This window comes from Haliaeetus leucocephalus, unplaced genomic scaffold, assembly GCF_000737465.1.
Source record: "Haliaeetus leucocephalus isolate CR32 unplaced genomic scaffold, Haliaeetus_leucocephalus-4.0 Scaffold162, whole genome shotgun sequence".
NCBI classification, from domain to species: Eukaryota; Metazoa; Chordata; class Aves; order Accipitriformes; family Accipitridae; genus Haliaeetus; species Haliaeetus leucocephalus.
Window position 1 is genome coordinate 14893675 of NW_010972598.1, and position 18520 is coordinate 14912194.

The 18520-nt window shown below is 48.4% G+C and overlaps 1 protein-coding gene across 1 annotated transcript; it reads right to left on the bottom strand.

Annotated features, from left to right (window-relative positions):
* Positions 1-2121: 2121 nt before the first annotated feature.
* Positions 2122-18153, bottom strand: TACR1 (tachykinin receptor 1). Its single transcript, XM_010562853.1, has 5 exons — positions 17678-18153; positions 7652-7846; positions 3547-3697; positions 3094-3290; positions 2122-2693 (listed from the first exon to the last, which is right to left on the bottom strand). The coding sequence occupies exons 1-5, from the start codon at positions 18076-18078 to the stop codon at positions 2402-2404; spliced, it is 1236 nt and encodes a 411-aa protein (XP_010561155.1). The 5' UTR covers positions 18079-18153; the 3' UTR covers positions 2122-2401.
* Positions 18154-18520: the final 367 nt, after the last annotated feature.

Below are 18520 nucleotides of genomic sequence, written 5' to 3' on the forward strand. Positions count from 1 at the left end.
ATAAAACATGAAGTGCATAAAACATGGAGGACAAAAGGGCAGCATGGTTATATATATGTACACACACACACACACATTTTTTCTTTTTTTTTTTTTTTTTTTTTTTTGCTAATGCTGACTTCTATAGGCTCACAACCTGACACAACTCTTGTGCATGGGGTGTATGGAACAGATCTCTGCTTGTCTTATTCGGCTCTCTGGACCGTTTTGAGATATTTGGTTTCATGTTGATTTTGAATTTGGGTTGGCAGCTGGGAGTAAATCAGAATTTGGCTCTGGTTTGTAGCACCTTCTCGTGTATTGGCAGCACAGCTCCTGTGGAGTTGGTGGGAAAAGTTTCGAAGTCCAACCCTTGCATTAAAACCCTTGGCATTGCCCATCCCTTCGATTGCTGCTGCCTAGGGCTGGTGGTTTTTTGCAAAACCAAATCCCCAGGCAGGCTTGTGCCATTCCCCCTTCTCCACGCCGCAGGGTTGCGGGAGGCAGCGGCAAGGGAATATGTCTTAAGGCGACAAGAATGGTGGGAAGTGGAAGTTTAAGTGGGGAAAAAACAGCGTATTCCAGTGTGTGCACGAAGCACATGGCAGTTTGTAACATCACATAGTCGCAGCAGTTGAGAAAAGCATGGAAGTGGCTAGAAGAGCTGCTCCTCACTGATGTCACTTGGCAGGATTTTGGGTAAAAATGAAGATGATCATTCTTGTCAATCCGGTTTTGCAGCCATTTTGTTGTTCTTGGATCCATCTATTTGCCCATTCGCTTAAATTCCGCTGGAGTCATTGCTTAAATATATGTATTTTTATCTCCAAGATCCATTGTGGCAGGGGATTTATTAATGACTGGATCTTCCAACAGCCAGTTGGGAGGCTGAAGAGTTGAAAAGCTCCAAAAGTAATCTCTGCTTTACTTCCAGAAATTGTTGTGTGCTCAGCAGGGTCTGATCTTCAGCTGCTTTAAAACGAATGAGCAGTTTCCTTGCCCTGTGCGAATCTATCATGCACCTCTCCAGCATTTCTATCGTGCAGTGGAATCCATTTTAGGAGTCTGGTTTCTACACCAAAAGTGAGAGATTGGACCAGCAGCAAGGAGCAGTCGATACAACTGCCCCCAAATTGCCCCCAAACTTGTGGGTTTGTTCCCAACAAGCCAATTTTGTCCACTTCTCATTTTATTTACTTTTTTTTCTCCTTTTGAGTGTATGTTTGTACATTTGCTGACCAAAGGAGCCCTTGGTATGAACAGCTCCAGTGAAAATTATCCATCGTAACAGGACTAAAATATTAGATATATCCATGTACACATCATAAACTTAATGTTTTCTGCAAAAGACGGGGGATGAAAAGAAAAAAATTTCCCTGGTTAAAACAAAATCCAGAAAGTGGAAGTGAATCATTTCAACCCTCCTCCAAGTAAAAAATGTCTGCAAAATTCTTGTCTCCCTTCAAACCTTGTATGCTGGGAAAAAGTTGTGTTACTGATGGAATCGTACCAGGCCCCTTTCTGTGCAGCTCTAGACATTTCCAGGTTATGAAAAACATTTCAGTATAGTCAGTCTCTTTTTCTCCAGACCTCCACAGGCGTCCAAAATCTATCCAAGAGACATCACCTTGGGTCTTTGAGGAAATCACAGTGATTGCTTTTGGCACATATGGTTGATTAACAGCGACCAAAGTCTGGCTTAGTTCAGAAATCCTTCTTGAGACCCCTGTTTCAATGAGCTGTGGTGTGGAGTGGCAACAGAAGACCCATTGTGCAGAGGGATGCGGGTGCTGGAGATGAGTTGAGACAGTGCAGAAATGCCTGGATCTGAGTTGAAGCATTGAGTGGCCAGTGGTGCCCCATGGATTTGTGGGCTCCTGAAGTTGAAAACAGCATTTTTTTTCTGGATTTTTTTAATTGAATACCCCTCTGGATATTCAACCAAGAGCAACACGGAGAAGGAAGTTCAAGGAGGAGGAAAGTGCAAGACTCGTTCATTTTCCTGTGGGGTGGGATGCACTGGGAGATCCCCACTGCCTTGCAGAGAGCAGGGAAGCACCTGCCAATGTACTTATGATTCAGGAGAAAACCCCGGCTCTGTCCCATTTCTGCATCCTATCCACCTGCCCGGCACATGTTGGGTTGGCCAGGCAGCGAGCAAGGTGGGGGCCAGCCAAACCTCCCTTGTGTTCGGACACGAGCCACAGTGGAGCACATGAAACTAATCCAAAGCTTTTGCTCTCGGGCTCGCCCAAGGATGGTGAGTGAGCAGCACAGCAAGAGACAGTAAAACAGCAGGGAAAAAAGCCGGCACATCAGAAACCAGGGCGATGACGCTGGGTGGATTGAGCGCCGGAGCATCCCAGTGAGGGAGAGGGGATGGTGGCACCCTTGTGAGCGGCCGACGGAGCTGGGGAGCTGCTTAGGTGAGCGTGTTGGAGTAGAAGCTGAAGCTTTCAGAGACTGTTTTGGAGTCACTGCGGGAGGACCCGTTGGAGGTCATGTCTACGGAGAGACGCTTGGCCTTGCTGCTCTCCTCCAGCTCCTCTTCGGCCGCGCCAACTGCCGAGGACATGGTGGTCTCTATCCGGCTGACCTTGTACATGCTGCTCTGTGTCTGCAGGTACCTGGCTGACTTCATTTCCAGGCCCTCGTATTCACCGGCGCTGACGAAGGGGCACCACCGAAAGGCGTGTTTGAACCCCACACGAAACCTGGAGGGACAGAAGATGTGGGGAAAGGCAGGGGTGAGGGATGTGGAGATGGCAAAAGGACCTTGCTAGGAGTGGGAAGACAGAGCTAAGCACTGCTAAACAATAAAAAAACCCTGCTGCTTTTCACTAAGGGGATGAAAAACCTCTGATGAATCCCAATTAGGAGTCAGGACTGTTTTGATACCTGCCCTCAAATCCCACAGGGGCTTCAGGAGACCCTTATTTAGGTGAGTATTATATCGTCCCTGCATCTGCTGGAAGCAGCCCCTGGCAGAAGATGGGACAGAACCGTCCTGGAAAAACTCTCCATCCATACTCTCCTTCCTCAGACCCCTCTGTATCTCCCCCTCCTCCGCTCCCTGTTGCACCAAGATGCTGCCGAAAGTCACTTGAAACCCACCTGTCATTGAGGCAGCAGTAGATGATGGGGTTGTACATGGTGGAACTCATGGCCAGCCACATGACAGCCAGGTAGACCTGCTGAATGAACTTCTGCAGGTACCACTCAGGGTTGAAATACTGCAGGGTGAAGTAGATATGGTAGGGCAGCCAGCACAGCGCGAATGTGCATACCACGATGATCATCATCTTCACTACCTGTGAGGACAAGAGAGGGCAGGGAAGCTAAGTCATCCGTCGGACACCTGTGGACCTTGGAGACCTTGCCAACTGGGAACACATGGTCGACATCTTGGTTAAACCATCCACACTCATGGAGGACACACATCTGCTCCATTAGCAACATCCATGCAATAAGTCCTGACCTGTTTCCACCCCTAATGAAGTATTTTTGGCTGTGGTTAGTTGGGATCGGGCGTGAATTATGGCTCCTACTGTGCTCAGAGGTCCTTACCTTCCGCTTAGCTGAGACCTGCTCATGGTAGCGGTCGGAGGAGTCGCCGGGTATCTCGCTTGCCCAGAGGGTGATACCAACCACAGTGTAGGCACATCCTATCACCAGAAGTGGCAAGAAGTAGATGAGGATGGTCATGCAGAAGTGATACCTAGAAAAAATGATCGTCATTGAGTGTTTCCTCTACCTGTTCAGTCTTTTTCTTGCAAACTGACCTTGAAGGCTAAGTGCTTTACAGGGGCAAAGAGAATTTGGCACAATTCCTGCAGACATGTTGCCTGCAGAGCTCGGACTGGGAAGGACTCCCTACTTTCACCCCAATCTTTTCCAAGCCTCTTCTGCCAGCCTTTGGCATCCTAGCACCCTCGTGGCATAGGATGTAGAGGCCAGTGAAGAACTTGAGTTACCTTCATAAGGCAAGGATGTTTTAGCTGGAGTGGCTCTACTCTCACTTCTACCCTATTTACACCCCAGATTATGCTAGAGATGAATGCTTGCTCTTATCACACCTTTTATCTGGCAGTCCTGCAGGAGCAAATGTGGGTTTTTTGACATATAAAGGATGGGAATATTAAGCTGAAGAAATAAAGGCTTTCCGTCCAGGCCAAACACTGGGTCTTGGATGCAGCTTGCCTAAATCCTGGTCCACCATCGGTTTTGCTGGGCTCAGGTGGCACAAGCGTAACCCCAGTCCCCAAAACCACAGCCTAAACCCTTTTCATGGAGGTTTATTAAAACTTTTCTGTGAGTTCAGTGGCCACGTCAGTTCTCCAGGCTTGCGGGAGGGGCAGGAACTTGTGTTCGTTTATAATGGGTATAAATATGTCCAAAATCAAACGAGAGAGTCTGGATCAAACTGATAGCTCAGGCTTGAGACTGTTTTGTCATGAAGTCTGTGGAGCCGTGGCAGGTTGCAATAGCCACTGGGATTGCAGTGGGTTCAGTGAAGGATTTGTGTTGAACAGTAGCTGGTTTAAAAAGGAAAAAAATAATACTGTTTTTAACAAACAGGATGGGGACAGACGGTTTGACCTTGCAGGTTCCTTCCTACCATCAGAGCTTGCAAAAACCTCTCTCTCCTGCAGAAAGATGAGCAATAGTGGTATAGAAATGCAGCTGGCTTGCAGAGTGCTGGCTTGAAAAGCATTATGTGTGCCACCAGGTCTAGAGGTAATTTTCTTTCAACCGCTTTAGGGTCTTTGCATGCATTTTGGGGGTGCGTTTCTGATTGAATGCAAGGTGCTACATCTGTTCAAGGTGGTTCAGGCCATGTAGCCACACTCCGCTCTTGCACTCACTCGTCCTCCCAGGAGCTTCAGTTGAATAATACCTCCAAAGTGTAACGAATGGGTCAGGCTCGTGCCTGGTGCAACTCCCGCAGGGAATGGGGTTGGCCCCAGACCTGTGCTGCCACGCCATCTCCTCCTTGTTTTGTACCTGCAATCTCATTTGGCCTCCTCTTTGCCCAGCGCTAATCACATTTCAGCTGGATTTTGTAGGGCTGTTTTCTATTTTGCTAATTAAAGAGGCGTCTCTGTGGCTCTGCGATGAAGATTTTGTTGCGGTTCCCATGTAATGCAGGGTCTTAAACTAGCTGCAAACAGCTGAGAGCGATGCAGAAATGCCCCAGAGGAGCTATTAGATAATGTAAGCAAGACGGATCCTTATTTTCAGAGCTGCCTGCACATGGTAGGGGCGGGGATTTCCAAAGAGCCCTGACGTATTGTTTTTGGACCCTGGGCACTGAAAACCGGTCTCCATTTGAAACCATCCGTATGTTATTCTGTCTACAAGAATTGCAGGATCAGAGCATTTAGTGAAGCCTAGGTTTTGTAATTTTAAGGTGTTTGGTGTGGGGATTTAGGGTCTTGTGTAGGATGGAGGAGCCTGTAGGAGTTACAGGGCAGTGGTGTTGGAGGACGGGGCTGCCATTTCCTTTTGCCTTGCAAAGCCCAGACGGTCACCGCGGGCTGTTATCTGCCAGAGAAGCTGGCGAGTGGAGCAGCTTTTCCCTTTCCTTTAACAAACTGAAATGGGAGCTAATGAAATTGGGATAGATCAGACATCTATTTTGAAACCAAAAGCGGGAGAGGGAATCAGTGGTTAGCGGTGGTGAGCAGCCGCTGAATCGAATCGAGCTGAATTGCCGGCTCTTGTTGCAGAGCATCTCGCCTGTGCCAAGGTCTTCGTCCGCTTCCCCCCATACGAGCTGGCTGAGAAGGGGCACATTTTCCTGGTGAAAAAAAACTCACGTGCACGTCCTGGTCTCTGATACCCTCTGCATGCCGGGATTGTGCTTTCTGGGCTCCATTTGCCAAGAGAAAGAACCCCCTGGTGTTGGGAGATGTCCCCTATTTTCACTATGAACTGAAAAAATAATATTATTTTTCATCATGGCATTGCAAACAAGCCAGCTGCTGCCAGCGCCTTCCTTAAATAACTGCCCCGAGGCCATGTGAGCAGGGGAGGGTGTTTGACAGTGGCCCAACCACCTGTCCCTGCAAAGTTATTTTGGGGCAGTAAAATAACATCTCGGGCTCTGTGCTGTGCAAGTGAGTTCACGTGGTTTGGAGAGACGCTACTGAGCCGCAAGTTATTTTCAATCCCCACCAAATTATTTGGGTTTTGGCTATTTAAAAGCTTCTGTTTAGCATCTGCTTTCCTGGCTGCCCTCATCTGTCTGCAGAGCCCCTGGCTCACCGAAGAGCATGGGATGCTCAGGCTTTGAAGCGGCGCCCGGCTTCCAGCAGCAAATCATTCATAGGTTAATGGTGGCATTTTTCTCTTGAATTAGCTATTTGAAAAAGTGACGGCCCTGGTGTACAGCCGAACGGCAAACGATCTGCTGAAGTCAGGCCCTCAGCTCGCGCTGGTTGCTGCTTCAGTCCGGGGGGGCTCAGCCCCATCCCATCCACGTGGGCTGTCTAAGCCAGCGGCATTTCTTGGTGCTGGCTGTATTTATCATGGTGGCCTAGGATAATTAAGGTTGCAAAACACCTCTGGAGATCAGCTGGGCCAGCCCCAGCTTGGTTCTTGCCATACCTGCCTTGCAATGCAAATAAATTAGATGATAATAAATGATACCGCCCAGCTCTCTGCAACCCGCCGCTCGCTGCTGACTGGCAAACTCATCTCATTTGTCTTGCAGAGAGACCTTTTCCAGGATCAGGTTGGCTTTAAACACCTCCCCATGTGTGTGTGTCCCCTGCTTTGGCTCCAGCACAATTTCACAGCCCTAATTCATTGCTCCATGGGACTGGAGATCACAAATGCCTCCCCTCCCCGCCCCCCCCTTTTTTCCTTAACTCATGACATTTAACTTGCCACATGACTCGCGAACTTCAAAGAGCAAACTATGGAGGACCGCTGTGCTGGCAGACCAGCGGGGTTGCCCGGACCCTTTGGAAATGCCAGATGTAATTAGCTGGCACTTTAACGGGAAGGAAAGAGATTCCTGCTGAGCCATCTTAGCCCAGCGTTTGCCTCCCAGCCTGAGCTGATGCCACAGAGCCTCTTTTTGTAGCTTGGTTTTTAAGCAGTTGAGTGAATTTTGGGGCATTTGGACTCGGTAAATCCCAAACCAGGGTTTTTTTTCTGTTACTGCCTGAACAAGATACCCCCAGTAAAACCCTATTTACCTCTTACAAGAATAACTCTCACCCCAGGAAGCCTTTAGAGATATGGATTACAGGAAAGGTGCTGCAAAAACCAAAGCCATACCTGCATATATGAATAAGCCCCTGGGGGCAATGCAGACCCCATCCCCACAGCCAAAATACCGCATCTTAGTTTTACATGAGTTTCCCTTAAGGATGAGCATCCAAGAAGGGCAGGGAGCATGGCACAGCATGAGGCAATATTTGGACGACGAGCAGTACTAAACTCACCTTAATTAACCTTAATGTGCCCCAAGATGATATAGATGGAGATTTTGCTACTGTCAACTACATAGCACTGGCCCTCACTAGAGTAAGGGGAGAATTTCCCCATCCCGAGGAACTTAGAGCCATTCCCATCCTTCCTCGCTTCCTTTTTTTAGACTTTTTTTTTTGAGCGTTTTTTCTGTACGGTGACTTGTCCCCACTGCCGGCAGAGTTCAACTCACGTTTTTCCGTACACGTTGGTGCTGTGCTCCGGCCACTCCACCAGACACACCAGCCGGCCCGGCAGCTCCTCCATCACCGAGTAGTAACCCTGGGGGAAAGCCAGCAGGAAAGCCAGGAGCCAGATGATGCCGATGACCACCTTGGTGGCGGTGGCCGAGAGCCGGGGTTGCAGCGGGTGGATGATAGCCATGTACCTGCAAGGTGGGAAAAGGAGAAATCAGGGCTGGAAAGCCCCGATGTTGCAGCTTTTGGGGCTGTTTTAGGCCTCCCTTGCATGGGGGTCGTACTTTTGACACCCCCTTAATGCATCCTGGTAGCCCCTCACTCCACACAATGTAAACGGCATCGAATAATCCCTTTATGGAGGACTCCCCAGCCAATGCTCTAATTCTCTTGCAACATCTTACCCTCGAGATTTGAATCCCGTCTGAGACACTCATTGACTTTTAACTGAAAAACAGCTTTGCTAACGCAACCAGCAACCGGCTGCTTCTGCAAAGACCAATTTGTACAAAGCCAGCCGTGATGCTGCCGTCTGGCAGCAGCCGCTTTGGCAGCACCCGGTAGTTTTGCACCCGTGCAAAATCATATCTCTGTGGTAGATCACAGTGCCAAGTGTTACAGGAGGGGAACCAAAAATAAGAGTGCTGGACCAGCGTGGGATAGGTGATCTGAGATACCACCTATATCTGCCTGGCTCGTGGGCTCTTTCCCCAGAACATCAGTCATCATATGTGAGGAAAGCTCCAGTGGCGACAAGGCGGATTGAATTTATCCCTCCACAAATCTAGTTGTGCAAACCTGGCAGCAGCCAGCAGCTCTAGAAGGATTAAGTGAGAACGTCACAAGTTTTTTATTTTATTTCTGCCCCCCGCTCCACATCAAGCTTTGGAAAGAGGAGAAACATTGCATCACTCTGCATGAGTTATCGCCCGAGGCATTTGCAGACTCCTCTATTTCTCCCTTCATCCCTTCTCCTTTCTGAGAATGAAAAGTTTTTCCTTTTAATTTTTTTCCTAGATGGAAAATACTTACTGTGATGCATTTTTGGGTGGTCACTTGCAGGGGCAAAGACACAGGCATGAATATATAAATACACAGGAGGTACTGCTGTCAGCTATTCCTCTGCTCCAGGGTACCAAACCTTATCGCCTTTGTGCAGCTGAAAATCCACCAAATCCACCTGATAATTACCCCTCGAAAATCTCCTCTGGCTGGTTGGTACCTGAAATCGAAGCTGGTTAGAAAGAGCCAAGGCAATGGGTGTTAGTGATGCTCTGGCACAGTGGCTGGCGATGCACCGAGGTCTCCTGGTTTCTGCACCTGCATTTCTCATTCTCCCCTTGTTGGACTGCGATGGGCTTCCTGGGACCCTGCAAGGACTCGTCTCCGTCCTCGTCCTCATCCTTCAAACACCTGGCGTTGGCTGAGCCCCTTGTTGGTGAGTTTGCTGAGCTGGATGAGGTTTGGGTGGGCTTTATCATGGGGTTCCAAGAGGGTTACCCTGGGTTTACACTCCCAATTCAACATGCCTGAGTTTGCTGCTGGTGCTCGACCTGACAGTTCAAGCTCAAGCATGCAAATGGTGGAAAACAAGAGGTTTCCACAAAAGTTGAGCCATTTCTGTTTAAATACTTGCCTGGAGACACATCTGAGGCTGAAACCTCCAGAAAGCAAAGCCAGCGCTTGATTGCAACCAGCCAGAAATTCTTTTACATCTCCGACCTTCTTTCTGCCAGTGCACTTTGGAGGACTTTCCTCATCGGTTTAAAGCACTTTGCATCTGCAGGAGCCCTTGTGGTTGATAAAACCTCCAAATAATTGCCGTAATGATGAACTAAACCCCAACCACATCATCTAGAGACCGTTCCAGCTGCCATTGTCTTGTGGTGGAAACACTGTCTCGTGGTGGAAAGGAGACTGTGAAATTCATCTGATCACGCTGGCATTGCAAGGATGGCATCAGGGAGGCAGGAGGGAGCAAGCTAGCAGCGCTTTGAGGAAAACTGGCCCCAAATCCTATTTTTCAGCAGTGATTCCCAATCCATCGCTCCGGAGAGACCTCCGAAATATTCCCTTAGGGATGCTCTGAGTTCAGCCACCCATCAGGCTTAAAAATGGGAATAATAACAGTTCTCCCAGACAGGGGCTCTGACGGGGAAGAAAAAAAAAATGATAAAAAGGGTCTGGGCTGCTTGGAGGAGCTGGTATTACAGACCATAAAAATGCTGGAGATAGATGGAAATGTACAAACATCCTGAAAATAATTAGACCATTATTTTATATTATGATATCGTATAATTATATAATAATTGTATCACTAAGCAAAAAATTGTCCTAACATTTTAAAAACTGCTTCCTTTTTTTATTTTCCTTTTTTTTTTTTTTTTTGGTCTTCCTTTGCTTGACAAGAACATTTGATGCAAAATCAAACTGGGGAGAGGGAGGGAGCAGAGAATATGGTTTCGTGGCCACCTTAGCTTGGATGGCAGCTGCCGTCTTGCTTGTATTAGGGTGGAAAAGCATCAGTACAGGGAGCAAAGCAGCTTCTTTTGCCTTCTTCCAGCGCTGGGTCCATCATGCTAAAATAACTCTCATTTCCTTGCAGACCGGTTGGACTTCCCATGTTTCTCTACCCAGTAGGTTTGTGTGCATTGCTGTCTTTGAATTTTTGGTTTTGGGGTTTTATTTAGGCACCACTGGATCTTTTTCTGCATCCAGAACACAGATCCCAAAAAGCCAGTTTGCTTTCTTGCCATTCTGCTCAGTTTTGAGCCAAACCCTCTCCTGTGATGTGTTTCTATGGCAGGGTTTTGGATAACCTAAAATAAAACCTTCCTTCTGAGCAAGCAAATGCAAAGCAGAAAAGCAACCCTGTGCTGCGGTGCCGTATTGCGGGTAGCTCCAGGTTGTCTTCTCCCTTCCACGTCGGTTCGATTTCCCAGGCGAGGCTGTGGTAGCGGCTGCAGCCAAACCTCCATCAATCACTTCTTAGCAGGGAAGAAAAATGACACGTCCATCACGACTTTGCCTTTCAGCAAAAAAACCTTGCCCATCTATTTATTTTTTATTAATACCAACAAGTTTGCATTCAAATGGAAATGCAGAGCGCAGGCACGGAATGCAGCTGCAACGCCCCGGTGTGTCTGCAAGGTGCTGGCAGGCGTTTGGCCCTGTGTGTAGTTTTGCAGTGCTGGGCACAAAAGGCATCGATCAGAGCTTAAGTGCTGGGAAGCCGCTGCCCTCCTTGGCTTGGCCACGTAGGTCCCAGCCACGCCAGCAAGAAGTGTGCTCTTGAAAACAAGGCTAATGAGTTTATTAGCTCATATTTCTCCTCGCAAAGTGCCTCTGTGGCCCCAATCCTCCCATCTCCCTAAGATGCTGTATCCTATTAGAGAGATTTATTTTTTTTTCTCTGCCGTCCAAGAGCGCAGTTTTCCTGTCCATAAAAAAATGGGGTGTTGCGGTTTGCTGGGGATGGTCATTCCTGGGAGGTGAGGGAGAGGAGCACGTCCCCATGGAGCATCCTGCCCTCGCTGCTGCGGTGGGTGACAAACCACCGTGGGGTCTTCAAGTCCTAATTTGTCACAGGGAGTTGGGTCTTGGTTGAGAATTTAAGGACAGATTTCCTGCATTAGGGAAAGGTTTTGTTCCCCGTGCAGGCGGTGCATGGGGGTAGTACCGGGAATGGGGCCATTTGCCTGCAGAAGATGTTGGGTTGGGAAGACTTACTGATACCTGTTACTCAAAATAAAATGATCTGCAGTTGCTCTCCTTGTGGATGGTAGCGCAGCGTTTGAGTGCAAACCATCGTTAAGGTTTGCAAGCTCAGGGCTGCTCAGCTCCTTGCAGGAGAGACCTGATGCCCGTGCAATTGCATTTTCCTTGCACCTTTCCCACCATGTTTAATGTTTTAAATCCGCCATGTTTAATGGGCTTGGTACTAAAGCACACAACTTTATGCCAGATGCTATTTCATTATGCTGGTAATGCCATTTGCTGTTGTTTAAATATTTTATTGTGTTTTGGGGCGGTGTTAACATGACAATACAATAGCATTTGAGTACAACTTTGTACCAGGATAGCTCCAAGTGTATCAGTTATTAAATAGATACTGTATTTGAGGCAGCGTAGCCATCTATTAATTGCATCTGGAAATCTGGAGTCTGCCTGGATAACTAATATTACACAATTGTTTCCACCCTCATGGAGATGAGATTAATATAATAGCAAAAATTTATGAAATGTCTTTCATCCTAGAGTTTCCTTATCTGCTTCATTAAGCAATAAGGATACGAGAGATAAGAGATGAGTAACCAAGAGGATGCAGAGTTTGTTCTGTGTGTTTTATTGCACAACAATTTCCTGTCCTGAGCAGAGAGGGGTTTAGTGCAGAGTCAGTGCCAGGGGAGTTTGCAACCAAGTCAGAGCAGACGCTCTGGATCCACATGGGTCAAATGCCTCCACCATGGCTCCAGGTCCCTCCTGCCCAAGAAATGAAAAGCTTCTCCATAGAGAAAAACCTGCCTTTTTGCTTTCTGTGAGGATTGCGTCGCAACAACATGGATGCAAAAATACCATCCCTCGAGCAGGTTTGCATAGCAAAGCTTGGCCTTGTTGCGCTGGCCCCAAATACCTCATATCTGGATGATGGCCGAGGAGGCTAGGCGAGCCCTGCGTGCCTGAAACACGACGCTGGGGACGAAGGCGCTGCGAGCAGCTGTTTCCTCCTATTTATTGCTTTGACATAAAACAGTGATCATCCAAACCGAGGGACGGACAGCGCGCTCCTGCCCTGAGACCTGAGTGATGGTCAACACTCGGCAAAGCACCTTCGTCAAGCAGAAGGCTGCAGGTTTCTCACCGGCATTTCCCCACAGCACCGGTACGGCACAGCATCTTTCCTTTCTGAAAGCAGTGCGGTATTTCCTTCAAGCACAATCGAAAAGGACATGTTACCCGCCGCCAAACAGTGATCTGAGTTACGCCAGCACCTTTGCAACCTCCCCTGCCTTCCTGCACAGCACCTCTTGCATTGCAAACCCCACGGGCACACTCGGTTTTAAAAGCCAAATACAAGCAAAACAGGATCAAACCCCAGTTTGTTGCAGCAGGCTGTTAAGGAGGTGTAGAGCTCCCTCCTGCATTCATTGCGCTTGCCGGCAGCATCGGGGTGGGATGGGAGACGAGGACCCAAAGCACCAGTCAGCCCCACTGAGGGACTACAGATGCTGTTACTCGAGGCACCTATATGACCTTATGAACCAGATAGTCCTGGCACTGGTTTGTAGCTGGACAGTGAAGGGGCAGAACATAAATTACATGAAATATAGGGCTGGTGACCCATAAGACCTGGCACACTTAGTGCATGAGTGGTTCCCACTGGGCCATTGAGGAATTAAGAATAAATTAAGCAAGCCATATAAAATAAACCAAATATCTCACCAGACGCCCTCAAACTCCTACAGTGGCTTGTGCCAGCGCCCAGCTTGCAGATGAGCACTGTGGTCACCCCAAAAGCTTGTCTAAAACCTGAGCCTCCTGCATCTCCCAGCCACCAGACTGTTGCTAATTCATCTTAGTTCTATATTTATTGCCACAGGAATTTTAAGCCCCTTCTTCTTTCCAAAGGAGAGGGGGAAAAAAAGACGTAACTTATTTTTTGACAGGCTGAATTCATATCTAGTGGGTATTGGGGGGGGATTAATTCCAGTTAATACCCATCAGATCAGAGACTACTGCTGGGAGCAGGGCCATAAACCAGCCTTGATGAGTGACACCTTACTAAGGCGTTCCCTTGTCCATCCCCATCCCCCTGCTTTCTAACCCCAGCTGGGAAATCAATGCTTCGAGCCAGCTCCATGCTGGGTATCCAGCAGCTTTGTAGGGTTTTTGCTGTGTTCAGTGGTGCTTCATTTTTCAGGAATGCAAAAAGTTGCTTCGGTTAGTGCTAGCTGGTGCGTAGGCAATGCTGGCCTTAAACCCCGGGCACCTTTTGCTTCCCCCTTCCTCTTCCATCTTCCAAATTACATCCCAGCAGAGCAAGATTACACAGCACCAGGCGCAGATCAAAGTCCTGCTCCCCAGAAGTCCATTAAGTCAAGAGTAAAAAAAAAAAAAACCCTGGTGCTATATTAGGGTGTAAATGACTAATTAATCTGTCTGTGCGCTGATGTAATTTGTCCTCTCCGGAGGGTTTCTTTCTGCAGTAATCACCTCTCGGGAAAGGCATGGGGTCGCTGAGCTGGCAAATATGTTCCTGATATTCAGCAGGTTCATCCAACCTGGGAGTTCAAGCTTGCAAGCAGTAAATAATTTTCTGAGCCGGTTTTTCTGCTGCAAATAGTATGTGGTTGGGGAGATATTAATAGTTCTTAGCTGCAAACTAGCAATTTTAGATGCTGCTGTGGTGAATGAAGGTTCGCAGATTTGATGTTTCTTCTGCAGCTCCTGCTAGCAAATTGATGGATCTTAAGACACCTAATATAATTTGATAATCCATTTGGAAATAAAAAAGGAAATATGAATAAGATCCCAGTTGGATTGCCCAGCTCTGCATGCTGGTCTGACAGCATTGGTGCTGGTGGAGGTCGGAGAGAAGGCTCTTTTAATGAGGAAAAGCAGCAAGTTGGTCTAGGAGTTGCAGGAGGTTAGTCCCACCTTATGTTGTTTTTATAGCTGCTTTAGAGCAAAGGACACTTTGCAGAAAAAGGGAAATTGCTTTGTATTAAATAGCACAAGTGCTGCACAGTCTGTCTTCACCCTGAGTTCATGGCAGGGCTCTCACCCTTCTCATCAGGATTTGTTCAGTCTGCGGTGTTTTCGGCTTGGGTCACTTAAAGTTTTGAGCTCAGAGATGATTTTTTTTGATTCTGCAAGTAATCTAAGATCTTCACCTTTGGTTGCATTCCCAGTCGTCCATTATCATGGAAACTCATTCCTCCATCAGAAGTTTGCTAACGGTGCAGGTGAGTGGTGGTGCTCAGAGATGAATCCAGGTCCCAAGGAGAGAGAAAACAGCAACAGTGATGCTCCATCCCATGGGCTATAGATATTGCAATTTAGAGATGTCCAGAGTTGTTTTTTTTTTTCCTCTAAGCGTGGCTGCAAATTAGCTTGGACTCACCATGGGCACTGCTGGGCTCTCACTTTTCCTGGAAGATTGTTAAAAAGCAGGATTTTATTTCTATCTCTTTCAAGTGAATTAATTCACAGGGAGAGTTGGAAGCCAGAAAGAGATATGTGATGTGCTCTGGCACTGAAACGCCCGAAAACGAAGGACGTGGCAAATTTTATAGTGCCAAAGCGAGCTGTTTGGCCCCCACTTCTGCAGGATGCTAGGCAGACTTTACCAGCTGCCAGCCTTGACTTCTGAATTTCCTGCTATTGTTGCAGGGTTCAGAATAACACTCGCTAGAGGATTAACTTCTTTTTTTTTTCAGAGCGGTTGTGCCCAGGCTGAAATAGGTCCTGGTGAAAGAGCGGGTGATCTAGCTTCAAGCAAAAGCCTTTTTTTCTTGCACAAACCCATGAGGGGTCCTGCAAAAAAAGCCATTGGGACAATGAAACCCACTTCCCCACTTGTTCTCTCAACGACTCTGTTACGGCTGTGCCGAGCCTTTCCGAGGCGGTTTCGTATCCTCCGGCAAGGATGTTCTGGAAATTGCTTGCAGAAAGCACAAGCGGAGATGATTTAGGGGAGCAATCTGCAGACTGAGGCTCCTCTGAGCCTTCAGATTCCATATCCAACCACTCTGCTAGATGGCTTAATACACTTCGGGAACACAAGGCACATTAAATTCTGCTTTCCTAGTTTTTGATGAAAATCAGAACTGCAGTCATGTTTGATTTCAGATATGTCCTGGCTGTGAATATAACCCATTTTGCTGAGTGTACCTGGCTCTGATGCTCCAAATTCAGGTGCTTGCTTTGCTTGTTCCCACACAGCTTTTTGCTGCTTGCCAGGACAAATTCTTCCCTTTTGGTTCCTGGAACAAGTTCCTGCATTTCACGCATTTAAGTTACTATTGTCAGGTCTCAGACACAGGAAAACAAGAAATTTTCCAGTGCTTGGAGATGTTGCGTGCTGCTTGCCTGGAGGGGCAGAGGATGGGCTTTGCTGCCTTCACCTTCCCAATTTCCACCTCGCTGGAAATTTGGGGCCAAGAAATGTAGCAGGTAGCTCTGTACAGGAGGTGCTTGCACACCGAGGATGCGTTCTTTCAGGTCCTTCTTGGTGGGTGAGGCAAGCCTGCACGCATGGGTTTTGCAGCCCAGTCATGGGAAAACCAAGCCTCTGTTAAGGGTTTGCAGATGCAAAAAGAAAGCTGGAAATGCCAATTCCCCCTCCAAAATTCAGCCCCAGGCTCCCAGACCTGCCTTTGTTATCCATTTTACACATGCTCCTTCAGCTTCCCCTGGCAGATTTGCTTTTCTGGTTATTCCAGGGTGTGGACCGAAGGCAAAACCCCAAACTATTAGAAAAAATAAAAATCATCTTTCTAATTCACCCTAACCTGAAAGGGGCTTTGCCGGCTGATCCCCAACATCCTTGAAATGCAGATACTCCTGAAACAGAGTCAGCAACACCACCAGGTAGGAACAGAGCCACACTGGTAGTATCCTCTTTTTATTTATTATTGCCTTAATTCTCCTCACATCTCCGGTATGAGAGTTTGGCTATGTCTGATTGATTTTGGGGAGAGGGTCTTGTAACTGCTCCAGAGGGAAACAAAACCTGAGCCTGTTTTTAACGACTAGAGACCATCATCCATCTCAAGCTCTGTGTCCCGAGCTGTCAGTGCATGAGTTGTGGCAGCAGTATAATTTCTCGTAGGGAAATATCTGTGCCAGTTTGCACAGCACTTAGACATCAGCTCAAAATGTGCTGGCATACGGCAATGCAAATCTCCCCCCCCCCCTTCGCCTGTATCCCCAGCCAAAATGTCTTTTACTCCCTGGGAAGAAGGACCAAAAAGAGGCGTTGCAGAGCCGAGCTGTCTTTGGGAAATATGTTGCGTTGGAAAAATCTGTTGCGCTTGAAACGCCGATACTCAAGAATTGCAAAGCTGTTTGAGAGCCTTGATTTATCTCTAGCACTGGTGTGAAAATGCCATCAAATAAAAGATTTCTTGGAGGGGGAGAGAAGAGAGGGGAGCTGCACACTGGAGGTGCTTGGTGCATAGCTGTTTTGTGTCCCTCGAGCCCTGGCGCATCCTCTGGGGTGACAAAGGCAGCGTCCCCCGTGCCATCGCACCCTGCCGAGTGCTGTCTGAACTTTTGATCACGGCAAAATGCAAGCGGGATCTCGCTCTGCCGGCAGTCCCCAGCCATCCGACAGCACCGGCAGAAACCAGGCAGTGAAAAAACAAAAGCCCAACTAAGCTGTGCTGGATTGAGCTGAATGAGAGAAATCCTTGGCACCTACCTCTCCCCCTTGACCCCCACTGGTAAAATCAAGGTGGGTTTGCTTGGGGTGACACACCAGAACACAACGTGACAACACACCCGCCAAGTCAAGATGCCTTTCCCAAGCCTGAGCTTCTCTCCAAGGCTCCTGGGTTCCCAACCCAGATCAAGAGATACGAAACAGCTCCTGCAGCACAGCCGAGGCATGTCTGACACAGGCGTATATTTTATGTCATGAGGTGATGCCATTTTGTGCTAAATATCAAGTTTGCTTTTAAATGAGGAGGTTGGGAAAAGAATGGATGGCTCTGCAGAGGAGCTGGGAAGGGAGAGGACAGTGATGCTACAAATGCACACCCAAGACACGCTACCGACATGCACGGGGGTCACAAAGCCTTTTCTCGAGTTCCTTTTGCAGAGCTGACAAAGGATTCCCAAAGCCACCTGCAACCAGGGTGGGGAGAGGGATTATTTCTAACGTTCTTTTACCAAAACGAGCTTTATTATAATTACAATGTTCTCCCATGACCGAAGTTCAGATGGAGCTGAGCACAGCACCCAGGTGGAGGCAGACCTGGGTGCCAGGGAGGGTTTGGGGTTTGATGCTCAGAACTCACCTGTCCAGGGCGATGGCTGTCATGGAGTAGATGCTGGCAAAGACGGCGGCGATGGGGAAGAAGTTGTGAAACTTGCAGTAGAGCAGCCCGTAGTACCACTCATTGTGGATGGCATAGGTGAAGTTCACCACCGTGTTGAAGGCGGACATGGAGGCTTCGGCAAAAGCCAGGTTCACCAAGAAGTAGTTGGTGACGGTGCGCATCCTCTTGTGAGCCAGGATGATCCACATCACCACCACGTTCCCCACCACCGACACCACCACGATGAGGGCGTAGGCGACAGCCCACAGGGCCACTTGCCACGGGGGCTGCACAAACTGGTTCGTGAAGGACTCATTCAGGGAGCCGTTGAACAGCCACTGGTGCTCCAGCTCCGCTTCCAGCGGCAGAGCGTTATCCATCGCGCCACGATGCAGCCAGACCAGGCACACGGGTGCTTTGGGGCACAGGTCCTTCCTCGTTTAGGGTGCAGCAGGATCAGGGTATGTGGATGCTTTTGGGGTGCAGGTCCCCCCTGGTTAGGGCGCAGCAGGATCAGGGTACGACAAGTTTGGGGGACACAGTTAGTTTGGGGTGCAGCTCCCTCTTGGTTCAGAAAGCAGCCATTTTGGGGTGCACAGCTGGTTCAGGACATAGGTGTCTCCTGCTTGAGGGTGCAGCCACTTTTGGGGAATAGGACCCCTCTGGTTCAGGGTGCAGTTTATTTGGGGTGCTTGGCTGGTTTGGGGTTCAGGTCCCTCCTCTCTCTGGGTGCAGCTGGAGCAGGGTGCCCAGCCATGTCAAGGCACACCACTGGTTTGGGGCACGGGTCCCTCCCAGTTCGAGCACAGCTGGACTGGGATG

Bases quoted from the DNA above. Each gene is read 5' to 3' on its own strand.
- TACR1 (XM_010562853.1), bottom strand. From the start codon at position 18,078: ATGGATAACGCTCTGCCGCTGGAAGCGGAGCTGGAGCACCAGTGGCTG. The intron at 3,291-3,546 runs GTAAGGACCTCT...TTGTCCTCACAG, and splicing joins AGGTCTCAGCTAAGCGGAAG to GTAGTGAAGATGATGATCAT. The intron at 2,694-3,093 runs GTGGGTTTCAAG...CTGTCCCTCCAG, and splicing joins TACTGCTGCCTCAATGACAG to GTTTCGTGTGGGGTTCAAAC.